General features: G+C 44.6%; 1 protein-coding gene across 11 annotated transcripts in view; it reads left to right on the top strand.

The window, feature by feature from the left end:
• The first annotated feature begins 6,836 nt into the window (after nt 1-6,836).
• The window catches only part of NPAS3 (neuronal PAS domain protein 3), an 871,164-nt gene continuing 858,826 nt past the window's right edge, over nt 6,837-19,174 (top strand). For 3 of the 11 annotated variants that reach the window (XM_067737808.1, XM_067737815.1, XM_067737799.1), the window contains exon 1: nt 6,837-7,293. In XM_067737808.1, the coding sequence (XP_067593909.1) occupies nt 7,136-7,293 (158 nt within the window). In that variant the 5' untranslated portion in view covers nt 6,837-7,135. Of the gene's footprint in view, nt 7,294-11,598; nt 12,163-19,174 lie in introns of those variants that run through there. The other 8 variants (XM_067737848.1, XM_067737833.1, XM_067737842.1 and 5 more) reach the window with 5 other exon arrangements.

The raw sequence follows: 19,174 nt of genomic DNA, 5'->3' as shown, positions 1-19,174 counted from the left end.
CCCAACACCTTTCCCCTTTGGTAACCATAGGTTTGTTTTCTAAGTCTGTGAGTCTGTTTCTGTTTTGTAATTAAGTTCATTTGTATCATTTTTTAGGATCCACATATGTGATATCATATGATATATGTCTTTGTCTGTCTGACTTACTTCACTTAGTATGATAATCTCTAGGTCCTATACATCTTGCATATGATTAATGTCAGAAGTTTACTGCCCTTTGTGTAAAGCTGAACTTCAAGCCTCTAGGAAAGTGCACTGGACTTTAGGAAACACTTGCAGTAATTTTATCTGGTGTCTTTCTTAACTTTGATCAACAAAATTAGTCACTTAGAACTGCAGGTGTATTGTTGTAGAATTTAAAATAAATAACTTTAGAGTTGTCAACATTCATAAATAGAGCATCTAAATATTTCATAACTTATCTGGGTAACCATCAAGACCTTTCCCATCTCCAAGGAAGAGAACTTGGAAGAGAACTTAAGAGACTGTCCTCATGGTGATGACTACCTTTCATTGAGTAATTAACATGAGTCAGGCACTGTACTAAGTACTTTCCACACCTTATATCACTTAAACCCTACAACAATCCTTTGAGAACTACATATATTACTAGTTTTACAAAGAAAGGAACAGAGCCTTGGTGAAAATAAATAAATTGCTTGAAGTCACCCAGCTTGTAAATGGTAGAACTGTAGTCAAACCCAGAGTGCATGATTCTTACCCCAAGCTTCTGACCACATTTTATTTCTCTTCTCATCTGGTTCAAACCCCAACCTCCCATGCCACTTTTGTACTTTTTATGTAAATCTGTTGTTGCCCTTAGGACACTTTATTGCAATTGCAATAATTGCAACTGCAATTTCTTTATATATTTACTTCTGCTTATAAACCCTTGACTCCCTGAAGGAAGGAACTGTGCCCAAATCCCCATCAGGCAGGGCAAATCCATTTTTGCTGACCTGAATTAATACCAGGTTAGGTTGTGGAAGCTGAGAGAGCTTAAAGAACTTGCCCTTGACCGCTCAATCAGTGTGTAGCAAAGTTGGGCTCTGAATCTAGACCTCCCAACTCAACCCTCTATCTTAAACACTGCAGGTCAGCAGTTCTCAAATATGGTGCCTGGACAAATGGCATCAGTATCATCTAGCAATTTGTTAGAAATGCAGATTATTAGCCCCACCCCAGACCTACTGAATAAGATCTTGTAAAGGTAAGACTCAGAAATTTGTGCTTTGATAAGCCCTTCTTGTGATCTGATGCATGCTAAAGTTTGAGAATCACTCCTCTAGGTGAAAAGACAAAACAGTTTAATAAAAACAGAATGTTTGACACAGCATGGAGTGTAATAAAACTGTTTGATTTGCTATGTGATTAGGTTTATAAAATATCCCATCCTACTGAAAATGAAAAATTCAAGTAAAAACTCATCTAGTATGGTTGTTTTCATTTTGAAAAAAATCAGTCCAAAGCAATGTCACTCCTTCAATCAAGCATGCACTGAATTAATACTTTTACAATTAATAAGAAAATTAAGTGAAGAAAAGAGTCCATTGGCTATTTAAGTATGCCTACTTGGAGGAATCCAGCCAAACAGAAATAAAATTTCCAGTGAGCACTAGGTCTAATTTTCACTGAAACAAAAAGTAGCATGGGCTGCTGGATCTGAGGTGCAAGTCACAACTCACAACTTAGTGGGTCTTTTCAAGTTCTAATTATGCTGACAGTCATAGAAGAAGCAAACTGGAACCAACATTTTGGGACTCCTTTATAATCACAGGTAGATTTAAAATTGTCTCCTAAAAATTAGAGATATTTCAACCCCCAAATCAAATTCTCTATCATGAAAAAATAGGCAAGAGCAATTTTTGAGATTGTTGTTTAAAGACAAATTAGTCTTTTAAATATGTTAAGACAATTTAGTTTTTTTGCATGTAAGTCTAAGTTTAGCTTTAGTTAGATTCTATTGATTTGCACATGCTTTGGAATAATATTACATGATGTGTGAATATTTTAACTAAAAAAAAATAAAACCGTATGGATCTGAGACCCTTCCCCACTCACTAATTTTTTTTAAAACAATTCCTCCTCTCCTACTGCCTGCTGCTGATTTTAGAAAATAGCTAAAAGATTTTCTTCTCTTTTAACTAAACCTCTTCTGTTTCTAGCTATATATTTATAAAGTCCTCTGAGAATTAGTTTAGCATAATAGCTTGAGATATTCAGTATTTGATATAGGTAGTAGTAATATGAAAAAATCCTCAGTACTCTCCTTATATATTATAAATGGACATACATATATTATAAATAATGATTTATTAGGTATTCTCTCTTAATTCCTTAGTTTCTCTTCTGGAATATTGAGAAAGACATTATTGTGAAGTTCACGTCATTTTTTTCTACCCTGACATTGTAGCTTTGCTTTTGAATGGACTAGGAGACATATTAATCACATGGCAAAGTTAGTAGTAAGAGCTTGAATTCAATTTGGATTGAGGAGCAAAGATGGAAAATTGTTTAAATCAAATATTAAACCCCTCTACAGAATGTAAAATCTCCTTCCCAGGATATGCAGGGACCTTAATTTTAGCTCATGGCTTTTCCTACAATGAAGACTCATCTCTCAGATTATTGTAAATGATCTCAGATGTTTTCTTTTTTGTGGGGGGGGCGCTGTGTTGGGTTTTCATTGCTGCGCGTGGGCTTTCTGTAGTTGCAGCGAACTGGGGCTACTCTTCGTTGCGGTGCGTGGGCTTCTCATTGTGGTGGCTTCTCTTGTTGAGCAGCACAGGCTCTAGAGTGTGTGGGCTTCAGTAGCTGTGGCACGTGGGCTCAGTAGTTGTGGCTCGCTGGCTCTAGAGGACAGGCTCAGTAGTTGTGGCTCGTGGGCTGTAGAGCACAGGCTCAGTAGTTGTGGCGCATGGGCTTAGTTGCTCCACGGCATGTGGGATCTTCCTGGACCAGTGCTCAAACCCGTGTTCCCTGCATTGGCAGGCGGATTCTTAACCACTGTGCCACCAGGAAAGTCCTCACATGGGTGTTTTTTAATGGGAAAAAACCCCTCTCATTGAAGCATGATCCCTTCAATAAAACACTCAACTTTTCAGAGTAAAGCATATCTTACGTTATTCATTACATATAGTATTTTCATTCTGTTTATTTTGTTTTGCTTTATCTTTTTCTGATCTCTGTGTACTATTTTATTTTCCTCTTAAATACCTGACCAAAGTAAAGCAAAAATTAGATACAATAAAGCTTTGTAGCTCCTGTCTCCTACCTGTCACTGGCAGCTTCTGACAGCCAATCATGAAAATTCAAAGTCAAACCATTTAACTCTAAGTCAATGGAAATGAATTTCCAGAGAATAGATATTTATATCATATGAGCAAAAGGCACAGTTGTACAATGACACCAAGGATAAAGATGTAAATATATAATTGTGGTGGCTGTGTGTGTATCATATGTATGTTTTCAGAGTTATGACATAAAATCCTTTTCTATATCTCTACATAACAATATGTAGATTTTAGGTGGGGGGAGAAGGATATACAATGAGAAAGTATACAGTTTAATGTTAACTGGAGCCCTTTTGGTTGGATGAGTGCCAAAGCAACTTTCAAAATATTTCAAAACGGCTGCCAGCATGTAAAGATTTTAACTGAAAGAGTAGAGTAATGAAATCTGAATTACTAATGAGGGAATAAACTTATATTTTGCTTAAGGTCCTTAATGAACATGGAGATAAGAAGATGCAATAAGGAATTTGTCTGTCATGCATGCAAACCAAACTTCCAAATTTTTACATGTAAAGACAAAATACTGAAACAGACTTATCACATACATTCTAAGGTAACCCACTGTGCAAGTCTTCTTTGAGTAGTCTGTTTATTTCTATTTTAGAAAAGAAAGTTTCTGGAGGGCAGGAGCCATATTAATTCTCTTAAATATGGACAGTTGAAAGCTTGGAACTTTGAAGTTGAATGTGCTCATTAAACTCTATTTTAATAATATCAAGTATAATTGAAGTAGCTTAAGCATATCTAGTTTCAAATATCTAACAGCAGACCTCACATCTTCTTTCGAGTGGGATAGGTTTGCCCTTTGGGCTTCCAAGAAAAACTTGCCCTCCAAAAAAGAAGAGAAGCAGGATCACATATTTCCAGACCAACTAGTCTGTAAAATAAGTAGTCAATAAAATATAATAGCTGGTCTTTTCTATTCATAGAATCAATATTAAAACAGTTAAAGAAGAAGGGTGATACTGTCTATAAATGTAACTCGTGGATTGTGCAGAAAATACTCTAAAAGGAAAAATAATTTTCTAAAAATCCTTTTTTTGGCAAAAGAGCATTTTATCTGCCTCTGGCATTGTTTAGCATATGAGGGACTGCCTCTGGATCCACCAGATCTAACCTGAAACATGGCATCCCATATTGGAGTCAAAGTACACATGGAAGAAGCAGCCACTTGCTGGAAACCTCCACCAACTGGTTGACCTAGATATCAAATGCCAGGCACAGGCACCAGCCCACAAAGGGCCAATAATTCAGACATGCTATTTTATAGAAATCCACTGTCTGCATATCTGTTCATGTTAAGTCTCATTGGTCAGCCGTTAACTGGGCTTCCTTTGGCCTACAGTACTGCTGGCCTTGACCTATGCAGTCAGAGAAGGAGAACTTTTCCCAACCCCTAGATCATTCCTGACCTGGCTATAATTAGCACAAACTCCCACTTCTTTCTACAGGAAAGCTTGCAGAGCCAAGAGTTGGTATTTGAGATCTCTTCAGACTCAGCCCTGAGGATGAGAGGTGGGAAGGGGAGAGCTCTGAGACCCGAGTCAAACCGCAAGGCCTGGCCTGGCCACATCTGTGACCTGATCCCACCACGGTGTCTTTCCACTTAACCACGTGCCCCTACCCTCGCCGGTTCAGTGACTTTGCGTTTGGCCACTTAACAAGTATTAATATCTCTTAATGAAATGCCTTTGAACTAGAAAAAGACCCCTTCCTGGGAAGGAGGCAGTCAGGACCTCAGTTAGATCTTCAACTAACTCGTGGGATCCCTAGCACATGCCACAGATGCTCATTACGATTCTTTTTACGTGCAACATGTGGGGGACGAAGCAGTTTCATATCTCCTGGTATTATCTGCCGTCCAAAGCATTTTCTTTGAGAGGAAAATGGAAACGCAGCTGCGCCGTGGGCCCGGCCAGCCAGAGCTGGGGCTCCCTCCCTCTGGCTCCCTGCGGCTGCCGGGCGCGGGCGGCTTCTCCGGAAACTGACTCGGGTTAGGGGAGCGCAGAGGTTGCTCAGCCAGAGCGGGACGCCGCCGGGGCGCGGACCGGCCTTTGTGCGGCTTGGCTGTTTTCCGGGAGCCACGAGGGTGAAAGGGGACGCCCAGTTCTGCGGCGAGGGTAGGCGTCTGGCCCCCAGACCTTGTGCCGGCACGCCGGGCTGGGCAGTCTCTATCGCTCTCGTCCTCGGCAACTTCTGGCCAATCGGCCCTGCCTCTCTGGGTCCCAGCGGCCGGCTGCGCCCCAGGCTCAAAGGGTTAAGCAGGTGCCTCGTTCGGCGAGGCGCTATTGGCAGAGGGTCGAGCGGCGCGGCCGCGGCCACCACGCTCCGCCGAGCCCAAGGTGGTTTCGCGCGGCGGGCGCGGCGGCCAGTTGTCCCCCAGCTGCCAGGCCCGGGCCTCTGCGCGCGGGGAGAGGAAGAGACGAGAGAGCGAGATGGGGAAACCAACAGGAGCACCAGCCAAGCTTGTTGGGGGCGGTGGCGCGCAAAAGGAGGGGAGCCCGAGCCCCGCGTCGCGTAAGGGCTGCACCGTCCTCCCGGCAACTCAGGTCCAGTGTCGCCACCCGGAAGAAAGAGGGAGGAAGTGGGGCCACTGGGGGTCCTGGGCAGGGGGTAGGGGTAATCATTCACTCCCATTGGCCCCACCCATTATGCAGGCTATAAGGAGTACAAGTTGTCAGTAAAAGGGCGCGCCCAAACCACAGCATCCCTCCTCATCCCCTAAAGAAACACCGATGTAACAATATGGAGAAGTAACTGGAAGACACGAGGAAATAAATGCACGTGTTTTCTCTTTTTGTTTCCCTGGTGGTTGGAATTTGCAGAGTTCGCCCCAGTTGTGGCTGCTAATTTATTCGTTTCGTCGTTCGAAAGGGGCGTATAGAGATGGGTCATCAGGGGCACACCCGAATCCCTCCAGCTGGACCTGCGGTCCCCACCTCACAAGTTTGTCCAAGACCAACATGCCAGCCCACCAGAAGCTAGGAGAGTCCCTTCTTATAAAGGGAACAAACTCTCCATTGCACAAAAGCGCCTCCCCCCCCCACCTTCTCCTTTGCACACCATCCCTCCTCGATAAGCATCAAGTTCTCCAGTAGTCCAACTTGCAGTTGGCAACCCTCGCGCTGCCTAGTGTACAGAAGACGGGCAGAGAGGGGTCCCGGCCCGGAGGGGAGGCTCTGCGCCCCCATTCCTGCACACGCGGGCTAGAGTTCAGGTTACAGGGAGCCGCGGGAGGCGCGAGCCTGCTTGGATGGTGGTTATTTCTCTAGAGAAAAGAGGGGAGAGAGCGCGCCTGTCTTACACTTGGAGTCGGAAGTGCGCGGTGTGTGTGTGCGTGTTTGTGTTGAGGGGGCGGGAAAGAAAGGCACCCTCCGCTGCCCGTCATCCCCTTGCACCAGCCAAGTCCTCTCTAAGCCTCCCGGTGCATCCTTCCTCCGCCACCCCCTCCCCTTCTTCCCTCAGCTGGGCTCGCGCAGCGCAGTCGGAGCAGCCAGTGAGAGCAACATCCTGGAAAAGAGGGGGGAGCACCACCGCCCCCCAAAAGGGAAAAAAGGACCCACCCTGACACGTTTTGCTGTTTGCAAGTCCCTCGCACGCCCCCCCCCGCACCTCCTCCTTGCGCTTGCGGCCCCCCCAGCCCGCTGCGCGCACATCAAAGCGCCTCTCCGCCGCGCACAGTGGCCGCGGCTCACTAATGGGATTGCAGGCTAGTGCCTGGCTCCGCTGCTGCCGCCGCCGCTGCTCGCGCTGCTGCTGCTGCCGCCGCTGCCCGAGCCCCAGCCCGAGCCCCCGCCAGCCCGAGCCCAGAGCCGCCGCGCCCGGGGGCCGAAGCCGCGGCGATGATCCGAATCTTTCCGGATTTCAGCGTGCAGGTGACGGCCGCGGCAGCCGGCGGGGCGGCCGCGGGGGTGCCGGCCGGCGCGGGCATGGGGAGGGCCGGCGCCGCGGCCAACGGCACCCCGCAGAACGTCCAGGGCATCACCTCCTACCAGCAGCGGTGAGTAGTCCCGCCTGGGCTGGGATAGTGCCCCCGCTCCGGGGTGCTGGGGTGGGACTCACTTTGCCTCCTGTTTTATGCGTTACAACACACATGCACATCGCCAGGGCTCACTTTGCTTGCCCCTCGTTCTACAGATAAGACAGGAAAAAATAATTCACAATTCGGATTGAGAGGCACTCCAGTGTACTGGCGAAGTCAAATCAACCTTTGCCTTCTGCCTGGCCCCAAATCTAGAGTCTCAACCCCGCGTAGCCAAGGAGTTACAGCGAAGTCTGAGGCACAGAACAAGGTGCTTTTGCAAAGTTTGGGATCCTCGTCCCTTTCAGCGGAATTTTCTCAATGCTTCTGCCGGGTGCGGACCCGCGCTGACGGGCGGCCAGGGGGGCAATTGATCACCTGAGGCTGATTGATCATTTGTTTCCAAACAGAATGGGAACAGTTTTCACGTGTAGCCGTACACTTGCAATTCTACATAATAGTGTTATCATGTCACCTGTTACTACAGGGAAATACAGCATGAAATCCGAGTCTCCTCGGCGCTGTTAAGTATTCATCTTAAACGTATTATAATGCAAATGCGTAAGATTCAGAGATGCAAGTTAGGAAGCAAATTTTACAAAGTTAGGTTAGGTGGGAAGAAGGAAGTTTTAAAGTATTTATTGTTTGCATTTCCTCCAAACATTTATGGATTTAAAAAAATATGGTTGTGACATTGAAATAGTAAACATTCTTTGATTCAGTTAGGAAAGAAAGGGGAAAAAAATTACCACCACCACCAACAGCCCTAGAACCCTGAAGTTTTTCCTTAAGGACAACTTGAGATGTTGCAAGATTTTATCAAAAATGTAATCCACAAAAATGTGCTGAGAAATACTAACGATGTAGTATGAAAGGTAAGCTTCCCATTTGTGGGGCTCAGTTTTATAGAAGATGGGAAGAAAAAAAGAACACATGAAAGTGTGAAATTAAATATTTGTGTTTCCCAGATTGCATACGATTAAACATCTGAGAGCTTTGCCAATGGCATTTAACTTAAAATATACACAATGCATAATTCAAATAACAGCTCCTATTCTTACCTTGTATTTCAAACTTCATTGATTTGAGAACCTTTGATTTGAACCAACAGTGTTTAAACTGAAAAGGTTAAGATAATCTATCACTGCCATATTTTGTGCCTTCTAACCAGTGGCTCAGCAACCAGAGCAGGTTTTGCATAACACACTGAATGTTTTCCAAGTTGATGGCCAGTATTGCAGATATTCTGTAGAAGACTTCATTATATGCTCTGAGTATTGTCAGAAGTTTAAAACAAAGAGTCTTGAAAATAAGTCAAAAAGAGGCTATTCCTTGTCAAAGAGATTTTTAAATTATTTTAGTCTTGTTTTACTTCAGTGATTACAATAACCTTTAATACAAAAGATCTGGGAATCTTTCAAACATAAAGGACCAGGAAAGAATTAGATTTTTCCTTTTCATGGTTCAGGTATGGTTTTATGGGGTTTTTTTTTTGTCACTTATAAAACATTTAAATGACAATAGAATCCAGTGATCACTTTAACTAGGAAGTGCAGGCAATAGTCACAATAGTGTGATCTCTGAAGTAGGGAGTCAAGGGTCAGAAATGTCAGATGGCCTTTGGATGATTTCAGGGACCTCCAGGGAACTTCAACTAACCCTTAAGATATGAATTGGGCGTAAGAGGTAGTCATGAACTTTCAGCCTTTATGTTTACTCTCTGAGTGTTGGTGTCTTTCATCATAAAGATCTTCCCAGGGCCAATTTCCCTGCAAGTCAGGAGCATGCAGGGGTAATCCTCCATGGTCCCGCACTCAAACGCCGAAAGCTGTACCGATGCTTCCACCTTCATCTTTGAATTTGGGCCACTTTTTCAAGTCTGAATCCCACTGCAGTTCTAAAGTCTAAAGCTTTAAAAATAATCAACTCTAAACTCTAGCCTTTGGGATGTATTGTTCCCTTCTTCTCTTTTTATGTTCTGTCATATTGACAGAAGAGAAGGTGCTAGTTGTGAAAAATGTAGCTCTTGGTTTCGTTACTCAGATATGATGACACCTGTTACTGCCTTTAATTTTAGTTAATTTGGGGACAAGGGAGAGAGTCATGTGGGGCAAGAAGATTATTGGCAGGGTCTGAGTCACAAGTCCCCTGTCCTCTGGAATTTTATTGGGAATGTGGGCCACCTACTTGTTAGGCTGAAGGGGCTGTGAAGGGCAGACTTAGTTTCCACCTCAAGACCTGGATCTGTCAGAGTGAATGGCGACAACATTCCCCCCTGCCAAAATTTGTTTTTGCATTAACTTATTTTGGGGAGTCTAATGAGGGAGTGACAGGGGTGGAGGGTTTTCAAGCAAAGAGTGGCCTGTTGGAAGAACACAAGCTTCTCTCATTTGTCATCTTTGGGTAGAAATGCCCTAAGCTGGCCGTCCTGGAGCCAAAACTTCCAGCAGGCAACTTTTTCCCCTCCCTTCCAGCCCCTGTCTATCTTGTACTCAACGCTCTCCACTTCATTTTTCAATCACTCTCATCTTCTCCTACCTGTAGAGTGTACTCCAAAGACAACTCAAACACCATCACGCAGATTAAACATGTCTGTCACGAAAAACACTTATGTTTCCAAGTTTCTAACTCTCAGCCCCACTGTACTGGAATGGTAGAACTGAATGGGACCCCTTTGCAGGTCTATTTTTTTCTTAAGTTTAAAGTAAAATGCAAAGCCTCTCATAGGATTGATGTTTTTCGTCCGGCTCTTTCATTTATTCAAAGTGGGAATGCTTTAAGAGTCCTTTCTACTTTCCTGGGTGACACATGACTGACCCAACTCTCTGCCTAAAAAGCTGCCCACACCCAGCTGAGCGGTTTAGTGGAGAAAACGCTCTGACCAGGGGCTCCCCAGGCAATAGGATTCCAGCACTGGCCCTGCACTGAGTGGCCCTTTCCCTAGGCCTCGCTGAGCTGTAAAATAAGGAGGCGACTGGGCTGGATCCCCGAGGCCCGCAGTCCGGTCGGGTCTCAGGTCCTATAAGCCAAGTCGAGAGAAGCGTTTTATCTAACTGCGTTTAAACTCCTGGGAATTCACGTGTGAACCCCGGGGTCTGCAGACTTGCAAGTGCGTGAATAATGCAGCTGCTCCGGCTTTGCAACGCTGCTGAGAGCGCTCGAGCCACAAGGTGCCTGTACTGCCGCTGCACTCGCTCACGGGGCGCTCGGGGCCGCTCCGCCCGGACACCCCCACGCGCTGTCCCCGGAGGCGCGCCCCGGACGCCGTCCTGTGAAGCCCGCTCCCGTGGCCTCCCAGCTCCTCTCTCTGTTTCTTTCCTCCTGGCCGCGATACTCCAGAGAAGGGAAGTGTTCGAAACTGCAACTGAGTGGCGTTGTTGCGCCGGCAGCGGAGCTTCCCAGTCCCCGAACGCGAGAGAGAGAGAGAGAGAGAGAGCGAGAGAGCGCGCGAGAGAGAGCGAGCGAGAGAGCGAGAGAGCGCGCGAGAGAGCGCGATCGAGAGAGAGACGGAGGGAGAGAGAGAGACAGAGAGAGAGGGAGAGAGAGAGAGATGGAGAGAGGGAGAGGGAGGGGGGAGACACGGAGGGAGACAGACGGAAGGAGAGGGGGAGAGAGAGGGGGGGAGAGAGGGAGAGAGAGAGAAGAGGAGACGGAGAGAGAAAGGGGGGTGTCTGTGTGCGAGAGAGCGCTCTGGAGCAAAGCAGCTGGAAAATGCCCAGAAATACTTTCACAGCGGTCAAGCTGGAAACCCCCTGCGCGTCCTCCCCGTCCCCGCCCCTCCCGACCTAGGTCCCCCCCGCCCCCCGCCGGGAGGGTGTGTACCCCACCTGCCACCGGGCCAGCTCTGAGTGGCGGTGGTGGGGTGACTGCGGGGGGTGTGGCGGCGCGCGAGGCGAGAACCCGGAGGCGGCGGGGCCCTGGGCCTGGCTGCCCGCGGGGCCGCGCGGCCGCCTCCCCCCCCCCCCCCGCGCCGCCGCCTCCCCCTCCTCCGCCGCCGCCGCCGGTCGCCTGTCTCCGCGCTGGGCATGTCTCGGGAGCCGGAGCGGCCCGGGCCGCGGGGGCTCTGCGGCGCATGGACGGCGGCGGCGCCCGGAGAGCAGGGGGAGGAGAAGGCGCAAGCGGCGGAGGAGGCGGCGACCTGCGGCGAGAGGCACCGGCGGCGCGAGGGGACGGCCGGCCGCCGGCGAGGCTCCGGCCCCACTACTTTTCCGTAGCCTCCCGGCCTCAGCAGCACGGCCGCCGCCGCCGCCGCCGCCGCCGCCGCCACGGCCAAGGCCACGGCCGCCGCCCGCCTGGCCGCCGCTGAGCGCCGCGCACGCCCGCACTCACTCCCGCCACCCCACGCACACGCACAACCCCCTCCCGCCCTGCCCACGCCCCCCGCCCCAGGAGGGGGGAGAGAGGCAAAAAGTAAGAGAGGAAAAAAAATAGCAGGAAGATGGCGCCCACCAAGCCCAGCTTTCAGCAGGATCCTTCCAGGCGAGAACGGTAACACTTTTCTGTTTATTGAACCTGCCGCCGAGGCGGCTGCTGCTGCTGCCGCTGCCGCCGCCGCCGCCGCCGCCGCCAAGGTGGCGGGGCCCGCTCCGCAGCCCGCCTCTTGGGCCGCGAGCCCGCGGGGACCTGGTCGGCGGGCTGGCGGCTCCGCGCTCGCTCGCAGTCCCCGCGCGCATTGTCCGCCCGCGGCGGCTGCGGCAGCGGCGGCGGCGCCAGGCTCTCCGAGCGGTCGCACCTCCTCGGCTCGGCGAATGAAGTGACTCGCTGACAGAAAAAAAAAAAAGAAAGAATGAAAAAGCAAAAAAGAAAAGAAAAAGAAAGAGAAACAAACAGAAAAGAAGGGGCTGCTGTGTGAGTGGGAGCAGCGGAGCGGGTGGGGGGGCCGGGGGATCCCCGGGGCCGCCGCAGGTCCCTTGGCAGCTGCTCTCTAGGAAGGAATGAGGCTGGGGAGGGGGAGGGAAGGCAGGCGAGAAGGGGGAGGAGGAGAGGAGAGGAGGAGGAGGCCGGGGGCGGGGAGCGCGGAGCTCGCGCCAGGCCCGGACGGTGTCGCCGAGGGACTGTCTCCGCGCGGAGCAGCTAGGCCGGGCCGGGCGGAGAGAGGCGCGCGGCCGCCGCCTCCCTGCCGCCCAGGCTGCGTCCCCAGCCTCGGCAACTTGTGGGTCTCCTGCTTTGCCCTCTGTTCTCCTCTCCTGCCCTCCTCTCCACTCCCTTGTCCCCCACAGAAAATAAGGAAAAGAAAGAAGAAAATCCTTCAATCCAAATCAGCAAGCCAACAGCGAGATCCAAAATGTGCCAACAGTTGGAGCATCTCTGCCCCGTTAGTTACTGTTTGGGGATCTGTGTTTAAAAAAGTTCCTGGTGAGAATTGCCTAGCCAGGCAAGGAGCTCAGCCGAGCATGTCTGTTTGAAGTTAGTTAAACCAAAGCCAAAGGGAAAGGGAGTTTGTATTCAAAATTTCCTTAACCGTCCTACGTGGATGGCATTGTTAGATTTCGGAGTAACTAAGCACCCCTCCGCCCCACGTGGTTTTCCCTCCTGCTGTCCACCCAGCCTACTTTGTTTGGAATCCTATTTGCTATTAATTGGCAGCGTTAATGACGTTAATTGCATATAGCATATTGGTTTGAGCAAAGTGAATATCTCTCTCTGTCTCCAAGGAGAAAATGCTCAGTAGGAAGTATGAAATGTTACCCATTGAATCGTGAGGAAAACAAATGCGGTTAGATATATGCACCCCCTGTCCCCCCCACTCCCGCCCCCAAGCAGCGATGTTTACTTTCCTCACAGGCTTAAGTGAACTTGAAAAGAAGATGAGGGCAGTCCGCAGTAGCAAGACTTAATTATTATTACGTGGGTAGTTTTATTTTTGGTACAACGTAGCATTTAACGTATAGTTTACATCAAGAGGCGGTAGGGAGATATTATTAAACAAGCTATTCCTTTAAAAAGCTTCAGTTGCACTGTTGCTTGTTTCCTCCATACAGTAGGGACCGCAGAATTGTCAGGATTAAGGAAATAATTTTAAGTTGGTGCTTAAGTGACTCATTCTAAACTCTAGCTAATTTCTATATAAATCATGTACCTGAGAATAAATCATACACAGTCCAGTTTTTAAAGATGTTAAAAGTGAGTAGCATTAACTATCTGACAACTCAAAAGCTAAAACGAACATTTAGTCTTAGTGTTTTATGAGAATTCACGTATTAAGTACTTTACTCTTGTAGGTAGAAAAATTATGTCTCAGAGCATCGTGCAAGGCTTTTAATAATTACTTCTTATTTAACATGATGATGAATACTTTTTGAAATCAGAAGTTTGTAATTGATTTCCTCCGTTCTTTCCTTCCTCTTTGCCTCCTTCATCCCCAGTTCTGCTGGTAGTAAGTGTATTTACTGGGATGGCCCCAGTAATCTCTCTAGCAGAGGCCTATTTGTGTGCCATTTTGGGAATTTCTCTGAGATGGGAATCTTGAAGATAGAATTAATTTCTAGAGGAAACTTCATAGCCTGTGCATGAGCGCGTTCTTTATCACCTGTCTCCATTTGGCATTCGAAGAAGGTAAATCAAAGTGCGCGATTTGTTATTCTGCTCCACTTGAGAGCTGAACTAAATAACACTTGGCCTGAAATTCTGATTGAAGTTGTAGGAGGATATACTGTATTTAATTTAATGCCCTTTAATAGCATCTTCTTGTTCAGCTCGGAAGCTGTCATTTTAAAGGTTGGATCTGAGAAGGTTTAACCTGTAGGGAGAGGGAGTAGTACTAAGGAGGTAGGGGCAGAAGGAGCGATATAGAGGAAAGGAAGGAAGGACTTATAAAACTAAATGTTTTCAAACAGTAATAACCACAAACTTGGCCCGTTATCCAAACAGTTGTTTTATGCCCCAAGGGTTCACTTTGTTATTAGGGTTTTAAATGTTCTTAACACTTTAACTGTAAACATTACACATGTTAGTTGATTTGGTTTTGTAATGAGAAATGGGAAGTCAGATGGTTGGTTCAGGAGGGGTGTTTTTCATAGTTACTTGCTTCAGCTAAGTAGTCATTTTACCTTTGTGTGCACTTTGTGCCTGAACTTACTGGTTAGTAGTATGATTTCTCTGTAACGGTTGAACACAAATATGTTTATAAGAGATGGCTTTCTGTGGACATGCTTCAAGTGATCTCGCTTTTCCTTAAAAAATGGTTTCCAAATCATTGATTTCATAAAGGCATTTATGGACACTATTCTTTACTGCTTTTCAAATATACCAGTAATCAAAAACTTGAAAAAATACATCTTTTGAATTGTCTTGTTGTTTATTTATGACATATCTGACCTGAGTTTAAGAATACAGTACAAAAGTCATTTCCTTCTAATAATGTTTACAGAGTAAATTTTGGAAAGAGAAGCTTTTTCTTGATAATGTCTTACGTTATTATTTAGTATTCCTTAAATTTCTCTGACTCATACACACAAAGTGTCTCTTTGGAGCCTGAAAGAACAAGTTGAAAACCTTGTGCATTTAAACAAAACAAAAAACAAAAAACAAAACAAAACTCCAATAGGCTGCAAATTATATAGCACTACCACAGAGTGTTTCCACTATGTGGATGTATAACCGAGAAAATTAGACAGAAGTGTCAGGCATGCGATATGCCCATGCTGGCTTTGCAAAGCATATTCCATTTGCACAGGGCTTTTGGTTTAAAAAGTAAAGGTGGTGGTGGAGACTTTTTTGGAGGTATTTCTTCCTACAGTGTAAGCTTAAACAGAGTGATAAATAATGATGTGCGTTGTCTAACACTTGCTTATATATAAATAGCTCCACAAGATTGCTTAAATGATAATCGAAAATATGAAATAGGATGGCCTTCATATCACAAGGCCAAGGGTCTACAAATGGATAAACTGAAATAATGAAATATTTCCAAGGCAACAGACTGTCAACAAGAACTGTAATGCATGGGCATATCATAGAACCACCAGAGAGGATATTAGATTGTATAGCTCTGGAGCCAGGAGTTATAATGACCTTCATTACGTAGGACCCTCCCACATTACAACATCCTTTCATATTTCCAATTTCTGATTTATAAATTGAGAGACACAAAGCTACTTCAAATCTGTAATATGCCAATTACTAGATTTGATTTGTTACAATGAGCAAACTCGAATCCAAGATTATTTGATGCTTTTGGTTTTAAAAAAAAAAAGTTACATGAGTTAATTTTTAGCACCTAGTGGTATTATGAGTAAAGTTTTAGTCCCTGTGTCTTTAAAATATTCTTAAAAATATGACTTATTTTTGACTAAAAGTTATGGGGAATTAATGTCTTGTTCAGCAATGAATTGGTAAGAATTATATTGCAATTTAAATATAATCTACACATTGTAACAGCTTGATATTTTTGGCAATATGAAGTTTGAGTTTTCCCCAGAATTCTTCTACACAATGGTTGCCCCTACCTACAATAGATCTATTTTATGGGAATGCCAGAATTTCCATGAACCCCTCAACTCTTCTGGTCTGGCCCACTGGCATGTTAAAATTACATCTGTTTGAAACTGGACCTGATGTCCAGGGTCCCCTGCTCTGTGGTGAGGTTTTCTATGATGGTGTATCTGTACTGTATATGCTTTTGTAAAGCAGAACTTTTGCGGGAGGATTTAGGCAGTTTAGCTTTTATTTAGTTATTTTTTAAGCTGTTGAGCTTTAAATTTTGTGGGGTATTTGCAGGGGATATGTCACAGAGATTTCTGAATCATTCCTGGTGATGTTTTTCTCTGTAAACTTCCTTAAGTGCTTTATTATTATTACTAATGACCCTTAGATAGTCTATTTTTCTTTTCCTATTTTTTCCTGCGATTCTAGTGATTCTCTTTCCTATGCAGAATGCCACTCACTAAATTTAAAGAAAATTAAGCACACGTGAGAGCATAACTAGCCCCTCCCCTGTTATGTTTACATGGCTACTTTTTCTATATTATAGCGTTTCATCTCTTGAATTAACTTTTAAAAAATTCTGCATTGCTGTTGGCTTAGAATCTAACTTCAAGTGCTTTATCAACATTTCTTAATTGCATACAATGGGTAAGGCTGAAACCTAGTGTAAGGGTTAGTATGTTGAAAATTTTAGTTCATTTGATTAAATATTAATTTTAAAATTTAAATGCTTCCAAAGTTGCTCATAATGGAATATGTGAAACTTTAAATATTTAAATCTATACTATGATTAGCTAAGAACTTCCTGAATTTATGGGAAAATTCAGTTATGTTTGCTTTGCATTTAATGTTAGTATTTTCACAGTAAACAGTGCCTGTTTTTTTTGTTTGTTTGTTTGTTCGTTTTTATTTCCTCATTGGGCAGTGTAATAAACCAACTGTAACTGAATGATATTTTTTACTGCGCTGGGCCCCATTAGTGTGAGTAGGATGTTTGCACTAGTAAGTTTGATAGAACTGTACATAGAATAATTTGTAGTAATATTAATAATAGTACAGTGCATAAGCAGGACATGGCTTAGTAAGAGGAAGGTGACTGCTACTATATCTGAAATTACTAGGGCAGTGACAAGATTAAACAACACTTGAAGTCTGTATACATGTCTAAAGTGTAATGTTTTGGTGAATTAATTGGAATACTTGTGATCTCGTGTACAAAATCGTGAGAGGCAAGATGAAAATCGCACATTACTGTTGTCCAAACTGCTCATGGGCCCCGTCTATAATTATTGATCGGTTTTTTCATTCAGCTTTATTTATCCAACCTCTGCAATGGACCATCATGACTTGTGTGGGGGATGGTGGTGAATAATACACCCTGTAAGAGCAGTTGCTCTAGTTATAGACTTGTCTTTATATTGGATATGTGAAATAGTATCAAGGGCCAGAAAACACCCTTTTCTGGAAGAGTAGGAAGTACAGAATTCATAGACCTATAAATAAGACTCCTTATCTACTTTGACTTCTGTTAGCTTAGTGTTCTGCGGGGACAGGTATTCAGCCTGTAAAATATTGTAAGTAATGACTATAAAATGATTAGAGATTCTTGGGAGAAAGAAAGAAAAGATGCTATATAATGTAAATGAAATTATAGCAAAAAATTTTAAAGATCTTTGATGGGATTTTAAAATGAAAATAGATCACATATGATCATAATAAAGATTTATTGGACCTTACATGTTTCAGGCCCTGTGTTAAATACTTTGTAGTAATTTTCTCATTGGTTTCTCCACTGCCCTACAAGGGAAGTGCTAATATCCCCATTTATGGATGAGAAAACAGAGGCTTACTGTTCCCAAAGAAGGTGGTAGAGTTAGAGATTGAAATCAGGTTTGTCTCTAGAAATGTACCTTAACTGCAGTGTGGAGGGGCCTACATTTTTGGATTTTCTAGAGTCGGGGATTTCTGAGCCGATGCCAGAAAGTTCCTATGGCAGAAAGACTGTGTGGGCTGTGAGTAGTGAACTAGGTCTCTGCTTCTTAGTCCTTCCTCAGATGTTTGGAGAAGTTCAGAAATACCGTGTTTATAAAGTTAGAGGAAGAATCAAGAAATTATTCTCACTCTACCTTTTAACATTCTGGTAGTTTTGTGGGCAAGCTCCACAGCTGTCTATACTTTGGGGCAGACTTTTTACTGAATGGTTTCAGAAGAATCAGTTTGCCATGTACGTAGGCCTCTTTGGTCTTAGACTGTGAAGTATTCAGTGACCTCTTCCGCCTGTGTTATTCTTGCCTCAGAGTGTGCCACAGTTTAATCTAAAGATTACAGTTGAGATGTTTTTATTTTGGGATAGTTTTGCCACTGAATGGGTAGAAACAACCTCATAGGCTTTCTGAATAACACACTCTAGTTCCTGTATTTCTGAATGTTATCTTCTGAGATATATAAGGACTCTTGTATATCTCAAAAGTTGGCCTCTTGCCAAATTATCTGGCATTATAATAATGACAGCAAGCATTTATATAGCACTGTGTACCAGGTACTGTTCTAAGGGCTTTACGTATATTAATTAACTCATTTAATTAAAAACATGTTAAAAATGGACCACAATAAATACATAAGTGATAAGTTATCGTTACTGAGTTCCCCCCACCCTCCTCCCAGAAGCTCACACACTTGCCGCATCTTCAAGAAGGGAAAGTCTTGGTAACATTTTAATTCCTCTAATGCCAGGGATCACAGAGGTTGGTCTGGTGTGTAACAGTTCTTTGACAAAAGCTATACTTCAGGAAACTTTGTAGCATCTGACTCTATCACTGCTCATTGTAGAATGTATGCTAGATTTGAGGTAATAGACAAGCATGCCACATTTATCTTCCCGTTTTTAGATCTAATACTGTCAACCAAATAGCTTCCTTAAAAATAAAATGTATAGTAGGAATTTCAGGGCTTGAAAGGACTAGATAAGCAGCGCTTGAGTATTTGTGGTTGAAAGCTGAGTATTTTGTTTGTGTAACAATTAAATATTCACTTTTACATTCAGAAAATTTCTTGTTTACATAAAGAATAGGTTGCCTTGTGAAATGTTGGAAAGGGCTCATTTAGAGAGATGTTTTGCTAAAATATGGAAGATAAAAAGCAACAGTCAATAGGAAGTATAAGTGAAAAATAGGCTACAAAATTTCAAACAGCATTCAGATCATCTTAAAAGAAATTGTATCTGATTACAGTATTTTATTATCATCGGTATGCTAATGCAGAATTAAACAGCTCTGACTTGGGTACCGAGGTTATATATAACATTAAAACTTAAATATTTATCACATATTTTGGAAAGTAGTGCCACATAGCATTTTAAGACCACTTTATGGAATCACAGGTCATTTCAGTAATATCTGATTACTTCTGATAGACTGGGGCTTTCTTCATTTGTAAG

The sequence above is a fragment of the Pseudorca crassidens genome, chromosome 1 (assembly GCF_039906515.1).
Source record: "Pseudorca crassidens isolate mPseCra1 chromosome 1, mPseCra1.hap1, whole genome shotgun sequence".
Classification (NCBI taxonomy): Eukaryota; Metazoa; Chordata; class Mammalia; order Artiodactyla; family Delphinidae; genus Pseudorca; species Pseudorca crassidens.
Note: the sequence above shows the minus strand (reverse complement) of the source record. Positions and strands in the feature narration are given on the sequence as shown.